This window comes from Schistocerca piceifrons, chromosome 4 (assembly GCF_021461385.2).
Source record: "Schistocerca piceifrons isolate TAMUIC-IGC-003096 chromosome 4, iqSchPice1.1, whole genome shotgun sequence".
Lineage (NCBI taxonomy): Eukaryota > Metazoa > Arthropoda > Insecta > Orthoptera > Acrididae > Schistocerca > Schistocerca piceifrons.
In genome coordinates this window covers 4,687,945-4,702,138 of record NC_060141.1, presented here as the reverse complement: position 1 = coordinate 4,702,138, position 14,194 = coordinate 4,687,945, and the positions used below count along the sequence as shown (strand labels likewise).

The window sequence follows — 14,194 nt, the reverse complement described above, 5'->3', positions numbered from 1 at the left end:
GAGATAAAGGTGAACCGGAAAGAAACTGGAGATCTGGAATGAAAAAAGGCGAATAGGTGTTGGTTACAGCTGGGCTATGTTGGACTTGGGTTGGTAGACAACGATGTGCATAAAGGTTAGGTGGTTGTGTTGCCGCCAAAACACGTTAAAGGACGGAGAAATTCGGGAAAATTTCGAAAAAACTGCGTGTAGTATATTAAAAGGAGTGGTATTGTGGTGGCAGATTATGAAAATGAGGCTAACAATTGTCTGACGAAGAAATAATCGTGTTAAAGCCTGTGGGAAGCGACTAAAAATGATCAGTGGTGTGGGAAAAACGGAAATGGAAATGAAGCGAAAGTTATTAGAACTGGCCGAAATGGTTGTTTAAAAGGTGAAAGGAGCTGTTTGTGAACTAGAAACGGTGGATATTATAGCGGGTAGTGCTGAAAGCGGCAAAAAAATTTTTTTGGTTATGGTTTGGAAGTGGGTTACGTATTATTGAGTATATATATAGGCGGGATAAAATAGTATAGCAGATTACGGTAAAAAGGAGAAGGTGAATACAAAGTGAAACTACTCGCAAAAACAGAAAGAGGAAAGTAAGACGACAGAAAAGATTTCGAAATGCAACAGTGACAATAACAAACGTAATTGTTGGATTCAAATTAATGATATCAATATAATGGAAGGAAACATTCCACGTGGGAAAAATTATATATAAAAACAAAGATGAGGTGACTTACCGAACGAAAGCGCTGGCAGGTCGATAGACACACAAACAAACACAAACATACACACAAAATTCAAGCTTTCGCAACAAACTGTTGCCTCATCAGGAAAGAGGGAAGGAGAGGGGAAGACGAAAGGAAGTGGGTTTTAAAGGAGAGGGTAAGGAGTCATTCCAATCCCGGGAGCGGAAAGACTTACCTTAGGGGGAAAAAAGGACAGGTATACACTCGCACACACGCACATATCCATCCACACATACAGACACAAGCAGACATATTTGGTCTTTAAATATGTCTGCTTGTGTCTGTATGTGTGGATGGATATGTGCGTGTGTGCGAGTGTATACCTGTCCTTTTTTCCCCCTAAGGTAAGTCTTTCCGCTCCCGGGATTGGAATGACTCCTTACCCTCTCCTTTAAAACCCACTTCCTTTCGTCTTCCCCTCTCCTTCCCTCTTTCCTGATGAGGCAACAGTTTGTTGCGAAAGCTTGAATTTTGTGTGTATGTTTGTGTTTGTTTGTGTGTCTATCGACCTGCCAGCGCTTTTGTTCGGTAAGTCACCTCATCTTTGTTTTTATATAAAATTATGGATACAATATAACTGGAACATAACCAGACAAAATCACACATTTGCAATACATGGATGATCTAAAACTACTGGCAGCAACAAATCAACAACTCAACCAATTACTAAAGATAACAGAAGTATTCAGCAAGGATATATATATGGCTTTTGGAACAGGCAAATGCAAGAAAAATAGCATCGTCAAGGGAAAACACACTAAACAAGAGGATTACATATTGGATAACCACAGCGACTGCATAGAAGAGATGGAAAAAACAGATGCCTATAAATATCTAGGATACAGACAAAAAATAGGAATAGATAATACAAATATTAAAGAAGAACTAAAAGAAAAATATAGACAAAGACTAACAAAAATGCTGAGAACAGAATTGACAGCAAGAAACAAGACAAAAGCTATAAATACTTATGCTATACCAATACTGACCTACTCATTTGGAGTAGTGATATGGAGTAACACAGACCTACACTTACACGATCACAATGCCACAAATATAGAATACATCGCATACATTCAGCAACTGAAAGATTCACATTAAGCAGAAAGGGAGGAGGAAGGGGATTTATCGACATAAAAAACCTACATTATGGACAGGTAGACAATTTAAGAAAATTCTTTATAGAACGAGCAGAAACTAGCAACATACACAAAGCAATCACTCATATAAATACATCGGCTACACCACTGCAATTTCATAACCACTTCTACAACCCTTTAGATCACATAACATCAATAGATACGAAGAAAGTAAATTGGAAAAAGAAAACACTACATGGCAAGCACCCGTGGATGAGAAAAGGCAATATATACAGTGAGACGGAAGGATTCATGATTGCAATACAGGCTCAAACAATAAACACCAGATATTACAGCAAGCATATTATTAAAGATCCCAATACCACAACAAATAACTGCAGACTTTGCAAACAACAAATAGAAACAGTAGATCACATCACAAGCGGATGTACAATACTAGCAAATACAGAATACCCCAGAAGACATGACAATGTAGCAAAAATAATACATCAACACTTGTCATATAACATAAACTTATAAAACAACATGTTCCCACATACAAGTATGCACCACAAAATGTACTGGAGAATGATGAATACAAATTATACTGGAACAGAACCATTATAACAGATAAAACAACACCACATAACAAACCTGACATCACACTCACCAATAAAAAGAAGAAATTAACACAACTAATCGAAATATCCATACCCAATGCAACAAATATACAGAAGAAATCAGGAGAACAAAATTGAAAAATACATTCAACTGGCTGAGGAAGTCAAGGACATGTGGCATCAGGATAAAGCTGACATTATACCAATTATACTATCAACTGCAGGAGTCGTACCACACAATATCCACCAGTACATCAATGCAATACAGATACATCCAAACTTATATACACAACTACAGAAATCTGTAATTATTGACACTTGTTCAATTACCCAAAAGTTCCTAAATGCAATGTAACATATACCGTACAATTAAAAGGAAGTCACGCTTGATCATGGTCCACATCACTTTCAATTTTTGACCAGACATAACGTCGGAGAAAAGAAAGAATAATAATAATAGTAGTAGTAGAAAGAACAATTATAGCCAGAATAATGGAAGACAACGTTCCATTAGAACCACTGACAGCCTTGGGAGAGCCAGCCATGACAAAACTACCATCTGGTGAGCACGATGTATGAGACAAGCAAAAAACCCTCAGACTTGAAGAAGAATATATTAATTCCAATCTCAAAGAAAGCAAGTGCTGACAGGTGTGAAAATTACCAAACTATCAGTTTAACAAGCCATGGCTGCAAAATACTAACACTAATTCTTTACAGACGAATGGAAATGCTGTAAGAAGCAACCTCGGGAAAAATCAGTTTGGATTCCGTAGGATGTTGGAACATGTGAGGAAATACTGACCCTACGACTTTTCTTAGAAGGCAGATAAGGGAAAGGTAAACCTACGTTTCTAGCATTTGTAGACTTAGAGAAAGCTTTTGACAATATTGACTGGAATACTCTCTTTAAAATTCTGAAGGTGGCAGGGGTAAAATACAGGGAGCGAAAAGCTATTTACAATTTGTACAGATACCAGGTGGCAGTTGTAAGAGTCGAGGGGCATGAAAGGGAAGCAGTGGTTGGGAAGGGAGTGAGACAGGGTTGTAGCCTCTCCCCGATGTTATTCAATCGGTATATTGAGCAAGCAGCAAAGGAAACAAGAGAAAAATCTGGAGTAGGAATTAAAACTGTGGAGAAGAAATACAAACTCTGAGATTTGCTGGTGACTTTGTAATTCTGTCAGAGACAGCAAAGGAATTGGAAAAAACATTTCAACAGAATGGACAGTGTCTTGAAAGAAGGATAGAAGATGAATATCAACAAAAGCAGAACAAGGATATTGGAATGTAGTCGAATTAAATCAGGTGATGCTGAAGGAACTAGATTAGGAAATGAGACACTTAAAGTACTAGATGAGTTTTGCTATTTGGGCAGCAAAAGAACTGATGAGGTCGAAGTAGAGAGGATATAAAATGTAGACTGGCTATCACGAGGAAAGTGTTTCTGAAGAAGACAAATTTGTTAATATCAAGGACAGATTTAAGTGTCAGGAAGTCTTTTCTGAAAGTATTTGTATGAAGTGTAGCCATGTATGGAAGTGAAACATGGATGAGAAGTAGTTTAGAAAAGAAGAGAGTAGAAGCTTTTGAAATGTGGTGCTACAGAAGAATGCTGAAGATTAGAAGGGTAGATCACATAACTAATGAGGAGGTACTGAACAGAATTTGGTAGAAGAGAAATTTGTGGCACAACTTGACTAGAAGAAGGGATCAGTTGGTAGGACACGTTCTGAGGCATCAAGGAATCATCAATTTAGTACTGGAGGGAAGCACGGAGGGTAAAAATCAGAGAGGGAGACCGAGGTATGAATAAACTAAACAGATTCAGAAGGATGTAGGTTGCAGTAGTTACTCAGAGATGAAGAAGCTTGCACAAGATGGAGTAGCATGGAGAGCTGTACCAAACCAGTCTTTGGACTGAAGTCCACAACAACAACAACAACAACAACAACAACAATGGTCACCCTCAGTTTAACAGTGAACATAGGCATGATGACAGGTTCAATGCAAGTTACAATGGTAACACTAAATGGATAAACCAATAGTAGAGTGGATATCCCATGCAGTGAAACCAAAATCAGGGGTCACCTGTAAATAACAAGGGTATGACTAGGAATGACAACAGTAACCAAGCACAAGTTAAAAACTAAAATGCTCAAACTTGGCAGAATCAGGGTAATAGAGGTGACAGACGATAGCCTTCCAAGTTTCTGGCATTCAACAAACTAGACCGACCACAATAAATTCTTTATTGTCGGTCATGGGACACTTAATAACTCCAATGAACTTACAGATACGGTGAGGGTCAATAAGGACACCGGTACAGAACAAGAATTGTTGGTCAGAAGTGGAACATGTAAAAAACACGATGCTGTATTAGAGCCAGCTGTAGCCGAGGCAAAAAATATTAGCCATACCTGGGACTACAATTATTGATGCAAGGGCATCCGTTACTGTGTTAAGTTATGATTTTTTTCAAAAAGGTAAGTCAGGCCCACAAACTACTCACATTTCCAGGACAAAATTGTAAGGTGACAGACTATTGGTGCTTAGTCTCAAATAATAAAGAACCAAGTGAAAACTAAGGTAATAATTCAAAAAGAAGCTCTATTGTGCACTTTTCTGGTAGTGAAAGGGGCTGGCAATAACCTGCATCCTGGGGCGTGAATTCCTGTGGGAGGGAGAGGGTAAGATATACCTCTCAAGCAGAGAATTCAGGACTGAGAATAGAGGAAAAAGAACAGTACTGGAGACGGTCAAAAAAAACAAAGGAGATACATGGCAAATACAGTCAACGTGTCCAGGTGAGATGCAAGTCAACAAATATACTGAAAATTAGCAGCGACTTATCAAACAGAGATTATCATTACCCGAAAACAGAATATGAAGACTACCTAGAGAGCTCAATTTCGTTAGCTCCAAGGTGAAAGAATGTGACCACTTAGCCATGAAGCAGCAAAGTGAACTAACTCTGTTGTTAACTGGACAGATTAACGTGTTTCCTGAACTTTCAGGAATAATAAAAGGGTATATGTGTGATATTAAGGTAGCACCACACAAGACATTGTCATGCTACTTACTCCATCCTGTGACTACAAGGATTTACAAAAATACATCCAATGATCAACAAGACACTACCCAAAAGCAAATGTTATCTGTAAACAGATCTTTTAATTTTTCTTGTATTTTTAAAATTAATAACAACTGTGTAAAGAGGTTAGAGAGAGAGTCATTTTTTAAATTGATACTGCACATAAGCACTACGCACAACACTACTTGTCTAAGGATTTAGAAGCACTGAGTCATCTCATGTACTGTCGTAGAAAAAAAAGGATGTGATAAACAGAGAGTCATGCCTTTAGGAGCATGCTAAGCTTTCAATTTTTGAGGATGAAATAAAAACATTCTCAAGGGATAAGAACAGTAATGTGATTAGAATATGTAGTGAAAACATGCACTGCAGTCCTATAAAGTAATATTACTTAGAAACAAAAAATATATTTTATTCTAATTTTTAATTAAATCATAAGACTATTGTAAAAGAAGGCCAGAGGCTGAGTGACAAGTCCTGAGGATCAGTTGCTTCAAAACTGTGACATGGAGTGCTGTGCAGGAAGGAAGTAATGTACACACAGAAGATATACCATAATGTAGATGAGATTATGTAAAAAGGAATTTTTAGTTTGACAAGTAACAGGAAATAAAATTATGTGCTAACATGAACTTTGTACAAAATGTGATAGTGACATAGTGAACAAGGAAATTTTGTTGTAACTGCAACTGTTTATGAACAGTGGTTAGTAACAGCAATGTGTGATATTGAATTTTCATCAGTATGTCAATATAACCACAAAAGGAATGACCGTGAAAAGCAGTGAAGGTTTAAAAACAGTATCCACTGACACTTCTGCTTAAATCTGGGACACGAAAGGTGTAATATAAGAGTGTAATTAAAACAAATTAAACATAAAAGGCAGTGGTATTATGGACAAAAATCCAAAGTCAGTACTTTTGGAATAGACACGAGTTGCTATGCGAGCAACAATGTAAATTCCTGCTTCACGACAGATGTTAAAAGGATGAGCAAAGTGCAAACACGGTGAAAGATACATTCAGAACAGTGTATAGCGTGCAGTCATTCACCCGTAGTTGGTCACTAATGCAGTGGCTACCAGTGACAAAACTGTATACTGCTGAATAGGAATGATGAACTTATGGGTACACGGCAAACTGTGTAAGCATTGTCATAGCGAGTGATCACAAGCAACAGTACCATGGACTAAAGAGGAAAGTAAAAAGACATGAAATGTGACCAAATACCAACAGGACTGGCACTGTACTTAACAATAACAACTAACAGTTATGTGTTTTTATTCCCTTGCAAGAAAACATGTGTATTTTGCCAGAATTTAATACTGCCATGTTAATTCAATTACACGTATGTATTGGGAGAAGCTGTCCTACCGAGCAGGACACCATCGAGGGAAAGGACGTCTAAATGGCTAGGGCTTTTAGCACCCTGGTTAAGCAGCTACAGGTCTGACAGTCCTGACATCACCACTCAATACTGTGTTCCAGCCAGGCGTACCTTGACTCTGTAGCGACGTGTTCCAGACAACGCAGACAAATCGGCAGCAAACAGCGATAAACAGCTGTTGTATACGCTGACAAAAACCATCTGCCATTTAAACTCAAAATTTCTTTTGTGTAAATGATCAAAGATCAAATATCTGTTTCGAATGAGAAAAATAGTATTTTATATGACACGAAGTATTGATTCGAAGATTTATCACTCCTGCATGAGAAAACGTCTTTAAACATTTCTCTACAAACAAATAATGAACCCTAACATCTTAACTCCTACCAAAACTCATTACTAAAGCAGCAAAACTGCTAGAAATATGTTTCTTCTAAAGCACTGACTTAGTCACTGTTTCAGGTATTTACAAATGACAAAAGGTTTGAAATATTTCCTTTTTTGTATATTTGAAACGTATGAAGTATAAAAATTAAATTGGGATAGTCTGTTGCTCTGTCCTGGCTTTTTCCTTGGGCTTTCCAGTGACCTTGCTCACATGGGAGAACAGAAAGCCAATATTAAGCCCAAGAAAATGTATAATGATACATACTATACCCACAACTGCAATAAAGTAAAGATAAACTGCAAATAAAAGCAACCAGTACGCAGTCACAGTGTCGAGTAAATACGATGCAAAGACTTATAAACGTATATTTCTTGTAATGGCACCATTACCTATGTGTAAGCTAACAATATGTGAATGAACATTCTAAAATGTGAACACTAGTACAGAAATGAACTATGAATCAAAGTGTAACAGGTACTCTAGTATAGAATGCGAGTCACAAACATGAGAAACATAGAATCCTACCATTCCACATGGCATTTATTTATTTATTTATTTATTTTGAATTTACAAAGGGAGATGATCTGGCTAGTACTTACTCTGACAGGACACAAATTACAATACAACTATTGAAACACCCAAAATAACATTTCTTTGTCCATTTCACTGGTTGCTGAGCTTTGTGGCTGTAAATTATATTACTTTAAGGATACATGGTACTTATAAATGGTGGAAAAAATCGAAATTTTTTATGACTTTATTAAATTCTATAGTCTTTCCTGATTTCATTGGTATATACATTTATACCAAATTTTAAAGTTACGGTCGTGTATGCTGCCACAACCCCTTTATTTCTGTAACAGAAACCAGTATTATTTCGAAAAGAACTGTGAACTTTCTGTTTCCAGTGATTATACGTATGATATATTGTATATGTTGGTAACAGTGCAAGTTTCTAGTGTCTGTAAACAATGTTCACGTGTTACTGAATGACACTGTTTGCAGAGGATTTTTTGTTGTTGATGTGGGCATCTTATCTTCTTTGATAAAGGAAGTGGCGAAATCAAACAATGTGATGGTGTAGACTGTCTGGAAATAACTGAATAAGTAGCAGGAAGGGTTTAGCGTCAAAATTAGTAGTTCTGTGTAGATCCTGCAATAAATCTACCTCGAAAATGACTTCGAACACTATGTATAATTCATATGATGTGAATTTGAAGTTAATGCATGCAATGCACACAATATGAAAAAAAGGAAAAAAAGGCTGCTCAAACGTTTTTTGGTTTGATGGACCTTCTTCCTCCTCCCAGTAGGTTCAGGAAGTACATAAAAATACTTTTAGTTGCCTTGAAGGTTGTGTCTAAAGCATCTATGAAATGTGCAGTAGAAGAAACTGTAAATATTAGTGGAATCAGGGACATCACTGTTGCACTTGATGGGACATGGCAACGTTGAGGACATTGTTGCTTGAATGGTGTAGTAAGTGCTACTTCTTTCTCTGGAGAATGGAAAAGTAGTTGATGTTGAGTGCTTATCTAAGTACTACCACACCTGCCATGGTAACACTGAAGGACATATTGAAGGACAGATTGGACATCAGTGTTCTAAGATATGATTGTTACAGTGGAGGTATGGAGTGTGATGGAGCTCTAAAAATATTTCAGAGGTTGGTGCCCATTTATAACGTTAGATATATGAAGCACCTAGGCGATGGGGACTCCAAAGCTTTCAAAAAAATTAATGAGTTCAATGTTTATGGTTATACCTTGGTAACAAAACTCGAGTGTTGTGGACATGTTCAAAAGACGACGGGTGCTGGACTGAGGAAGCTACAAAGAGAAATGAAAGGAAAGTGGCTATCTGATGGAAAATCTCTGTCTGGCTGAGGCAGATTGACAGAAACTGAAATATACCTTCATCAGAGTAATTATGGACTGGCCATTAGATGAACTGCACCTCTGAACGATGTTACAGCAATGAGGAAAGCTGTATGGGCCACCTACTTTCATAAGTTGTCCACAGATGACCATCCTGTTCATGGACCTTGCCCTAAAGAAGCAGATTCTTGGTGTGGCTACCAAAAAGCAAAAGAAAGTGGTCAAATATACCATCATAAGCATTCTCTTTCTGAGCTTACTATGAATGAAATAAAAGCAATTTTTAGATACCTGAGTGACCCTGTTTTGCTTAGTACATGTCTTCATGGGGGGCAATCAGAATACAAATGAAAGTTTTAACCACTGCGTATGGGGAAGATTACCCACGAATGTTTTTGTAGGACTAACTACATTATGATTGTTACAGTGGAGGTATGGAGTGTGATGGAGCTCTAAAAATATTTCAGAGGTTGGTGCCCATTTATAACGTTAGATATATGAAGCACCTAGGCGATGGGGACTCCAAAGCTTTCAAAAAAATTAATGAGTTCAATGTTTATGGTTATACCTTGGTAACAAAACTCGAGTGTTGTGGACATGTTCAAAAGACGACGGGTGCTGGACTGAGGAAGCTACAAAGAGAAATGAAAGGAAAGTGGCTATCTGATGGAAAATCTCTGTCTGGCTGAGGCAGATTGACAGAAACTGAAATATACCTTCATCAGAGTAATTATGGACTGGCCATTAGATGAACTGCACCTCTGAACGATGTTACAGCAATGAGGAAAGCTGTATGGGCCACCTACTTTCATAAGTTGTCCACAGATGACCATCCTGTTCATGGACCTTGCCCTAAAGAAGCAGATTCTTGGTGTGGCTACCAAAAAGCAAAAGAAAGTGGTCAAATATACCATCATAAGCATTCTCTTTCTGAGCTTACTATGAATGAAATAAAAGCAATTTTTAGATACCTGAGTGACCCTGTTTTGCTTAGTACATGTCTTCATGGGGGGCAATCAGAATACAAATGAAAGTTTTAACCACTGCGTATGGGGAAGATTACCCACGAATGTTTTTGTAGGACTAACTACATTAAAAGTTGGTGTACTAGATGCAGTTATATATTTCAATGGCCGAAGTCCTGAGAAATTTAGGCATAAAACGTGGCTCTAATATGGAATATCAATTGCTTGCATATGACAGACAATGGGTGCCTGAAGCTGACGATTAGCTCTTCAAGTTACCAAAGAAGCAAGAAGTGCTAACTGGAATCCCAAGAGGAAGATATGCTGCAGGATGATGACTATGGTTCAGGAATGTTCTGAGGCACAGTTTAATTGGACTCATATCTTCATTCGCAATTTCTCGCAAGTTGTATTTTTCAGGATTCAGGTACAAATATTTGCTGAAGTTCATAATGCATTGCTCTAATTTTTTTCTGTAGCTTGTAATAGTCCATACTTGTGTAGTAGACCTAAGCTTTATTGCAGAATCAAATAAATTATAGAAACAATAACATTTTCATTAGTAAAAAAATATAAAAATTAAAATGTAAGATGTGATATTTTTTATCGTTGTAAAACACATAATAGGTGGAATTAAATAGGTCTAGTACCTCAGCCATCATGTCATGCATATCTGGTAAAAATTTGGTCTCCTTCAAATGTATAACATTGGATTAAATGGTACCTCAATTTGAGGAAGCATTTTGGAAAAAAAAAACTGCATCAATTTCTTTGTATTTTTTTTAATAACCTTAAGCAGGTTCAAAAATACTCAAAATACTTTTAATTTCTTTACAAAGTGTGCTGCATTACCTGATATCAACAAAAAATCTGTAAAACAGACATTATAAACGGTGCATGAAAGAAATAGGGGTTGATTTTTACATAATATCGAGCCGGAAAGGTACCCTGCATCCTTAAGAAATACAGCAACCAATCACTTTTTTAAGTGTCTTTCCATTTATTCCAATGTGTGTCTCAGGCTTTCACCCACCTTCAGTTGGTATGATTCATTTAAATCTGCAATTAGCACACTGTTAAAAACTGTGATGCAGCACGTGAATTGCAGCCAACGTTTTTAACAATGTATTAAATTAAGTTTTAAATATGTATTACATCAACTGCAGATAGACAAAATCCCAAAATGGCTATCAGTATGAATAAAAGTACATAAAAAAGTGATTGGTGGTTTTAATTCTTAAAGTAACATACAAAATCAATAAAAAGCAGCACTCCTAAAACATTTTCTGTTGTTAAAGCTGTGTACCAGAATGGGGCTTAAACTTGGACCCATGTGTTTCACAGGCAGTTTGTTTCAGACAGCATTACCACAATCGTGTTTTACAGACTGACTCAAAGAAGCTATCTTTCAGTAGCTCCTGCCCAAGTGTTTCAAGCAGGTGAACTACCCACGATCACGTGACACCTTTTTCTCTAGGTTTCTGTCTCTTCCTTCTCATAACCCACCACCCCCTTAACCTAGATTCTGAGTAATGTGCCTCCTACCCGAAAGGTTAACTCTTTTCTCTCTGATGAACTAACATGTGGTCCTGAAAGTAGGAGTACTTTTAACAATATTATGAAAAGGAAAGTAGTACTCACGATATAGCGGAGATGCTGAGTCACAGATAGGCACAACAAAAAGACTGTCACATATAAAGCTTTCAACCAGTAATGCCTTAGTAAAAAACAGATGACACACACACACACACACACACACACACACACACACACACACACGCATGAGCGAGCGCAAATGCAAATCACACATGCAAATGCAGTCTTGGGCAAATAAAACCACACTATGAACAGCAGGACCAGTGCACAATGGGATTGGCGACTCGGTGGGGGTAAGGAGGAGGCTGGGGAGGGGAGGGGGAGGGATAGTAGCATACGGGTGGCGGACAGTGAAGTGCTGCCGGTTAGACAGAGGGCAGGGGAGATGTGGGGCGGGGGGGCGGGGGGCGTAGCAGAAATGGAGAGAGGTAATAAGACTGGGAGCGGTGGTGGAATGAGAGCAGTATAGTGCTGGAATGGGAACAGGGAAGGAGTTGGAGGGGTGAGGACAATGACCGTCACTCCCAGTCGTTTTACTTCTCTCCTTTTCCGCTAAGCCCCCTCCCCACCTCTCCGCTGCCCTCCGTCTAATCTGCAGCACTTCACTGTCCACCACCCCTACCCTACTATCCCTCCCCCCTCCCTGCCCCAGCCTCTTCCTTACCCCCATCCAGTCACCAATCCCATCATGCACTGGTGCTGCTGCTCGGAATGTGGTTTCAGTTGCCTGAGACTGCAGACGTGGTGTGTGTATGTGTGCGTGTGTGTGTGTGTGTGTGTGTGTGTGTGTGTGTGTGTGTGTGTGTGTGTGTGTGTGTGTGTTTTTTTGTTGTTGTTGTTAACGAAGGCCTCGCTGGCCGAAAGCTTTATGTGCGACAGTCTTTTTGTTGTGCCTATCTGTGATTCAGCATCTCCGCTATATGGTGAGCAGCAACTTTCCTTTTCATAATATTGTTACATTCAATTATGGATTTTTCATTATTTGATAGGAATACTTTTATCTATTTACATTAGCTGTAATGGAAAATGTGTCTCATAAAAATAAATTGAAAGCTTGTACTCACTACAACATTCAAACTTAACACACCACATTTCTAGAAAATTTTTTGTGACTCACTTGGTTATCAGCAACAAATAGTCAGTCTGTCCACTGCGTGGATTCACATCCAGAAGTAAACGGCTTAGACCAGGAATAAGAAGAGGAGTACATGCTGTACTCAGTAATGCTGAGAAAGCAGGTTGCAAAACCAAAGTTCGATCAAGTAAAGCTAAACAGCTTTCCAGGCTTGCTTCCAATGCTTCTTTTCCAGGGAATGGTATGAATGAATCCAACATTTGTACTCCCTCTTCAATCAGATACAGTATCTGCGGACAAGAGCAAAGCCCTGCAAATAAATGCCTTGAAAAACATTGTTGTAAACTAACAAACAATATTCCTTACTGTTGTTTTCTTGAAACCAAAAAAATTAAAATTATCAAAGTAATGAGCTCACACATGTTATCTGTAAAGTACAGCTGTTTACATATGAGAGTGGGAAAATAATAAAAACATCTCCAAATCAAAATCATACAAACAACTAAAACAAAAGTGAATTACATTGTTGACATGGTAGCACTGCACAGAACTCCCATATGCAAATAAGGTCCTTAGCAACCCAGCAGCGTGATCTGTAAAAAGTAAACAAATTATGTTTGGCAGTGGGACTGGAGTTAGTATTGTGGAAGTGAGAAAGATATACAAGCGTAGGCCTCCGCAGGAAGGGGCACTGGCAAACCGCCCCCCCCCCCCCCCCCCCCCCTCCCACCAATTATTGATTACAGAATATTCATAAACTTCTAGAAGTGAGTGGACAATCAACAATTCTGTGGGATATAATACATTTTTCTGGCACCTACAAAATTTATTTCTTGTGGCATCACATGTATTGGAACTGACCAACTCATTTATATAAAAAATGGCAATTTTACTGGTATTTCAATGAACAGCAGTTCAAAGACATACTGACATGCTGCTTACTGTAGACTACACAGTGCCCAGGCAATCCACACAGAGCAATGACCAGTGTGATTTATTACATGTTTTTATGTGTACATATATATGTGTCACTACGACAGTAACAGTAATTTAAAGAATCAACAAGTACGGAGAGTTGTTCTGATTCGTGTCTACTGCAATAGGGGTTCCATATTACAGAGAGAGAGAGAGAGAGAGAGAGAGAGAGAGAGAGAGAGAGAGAGAAGTTTCCACCACTTCTCATCAAGTACTTACTCGCTGTAGCAACTCAGTCTTGGAATTCAAATTAACCATTAGGTGATATCCAGGGGGCGGATTAACTTGTGATGAGCCTCCAGACTGAAGGTCTACATATTGTGGCGAGAAATCTTCTTCTTGTGGTTCATACTGGGATAAGAGTTTCACAAATAATTTCACACATCCTTTAGCCACTTCCCACTG

The 14,194-nt window shown here is 38.3% G+C and overlaps 1 protein-coding gene across 1 annotated transcript in view; it reads right to left on the bottom strand.

Annotated features, from left to right (window-relative positions):
• The window catches only part of LOC124795177 (nuclear pore complex protein Nup205-like), a 295,244-nt gene that overhangs the window by 95,736 nt on the left and 185,314 nt on the right, over positions 1–14,194 (bottom strand). Inside the window, exons 15-16 of the mRNA XM_047259077.1 lie at positions 14,009–14,191; positions 12,857–13,104 (exon numbers count right to left, since the gene is read on the bottom strand). Of these exons, the coding sequence (XP_047115033.1) occupies positions 12,857–13,104; positions 14,009–14,191 (431 nt within the window). The remainder of the gene's footprint in view (positions 1–12,856; positions 13,105–14,008; positions 14,192–14,194) is intronic.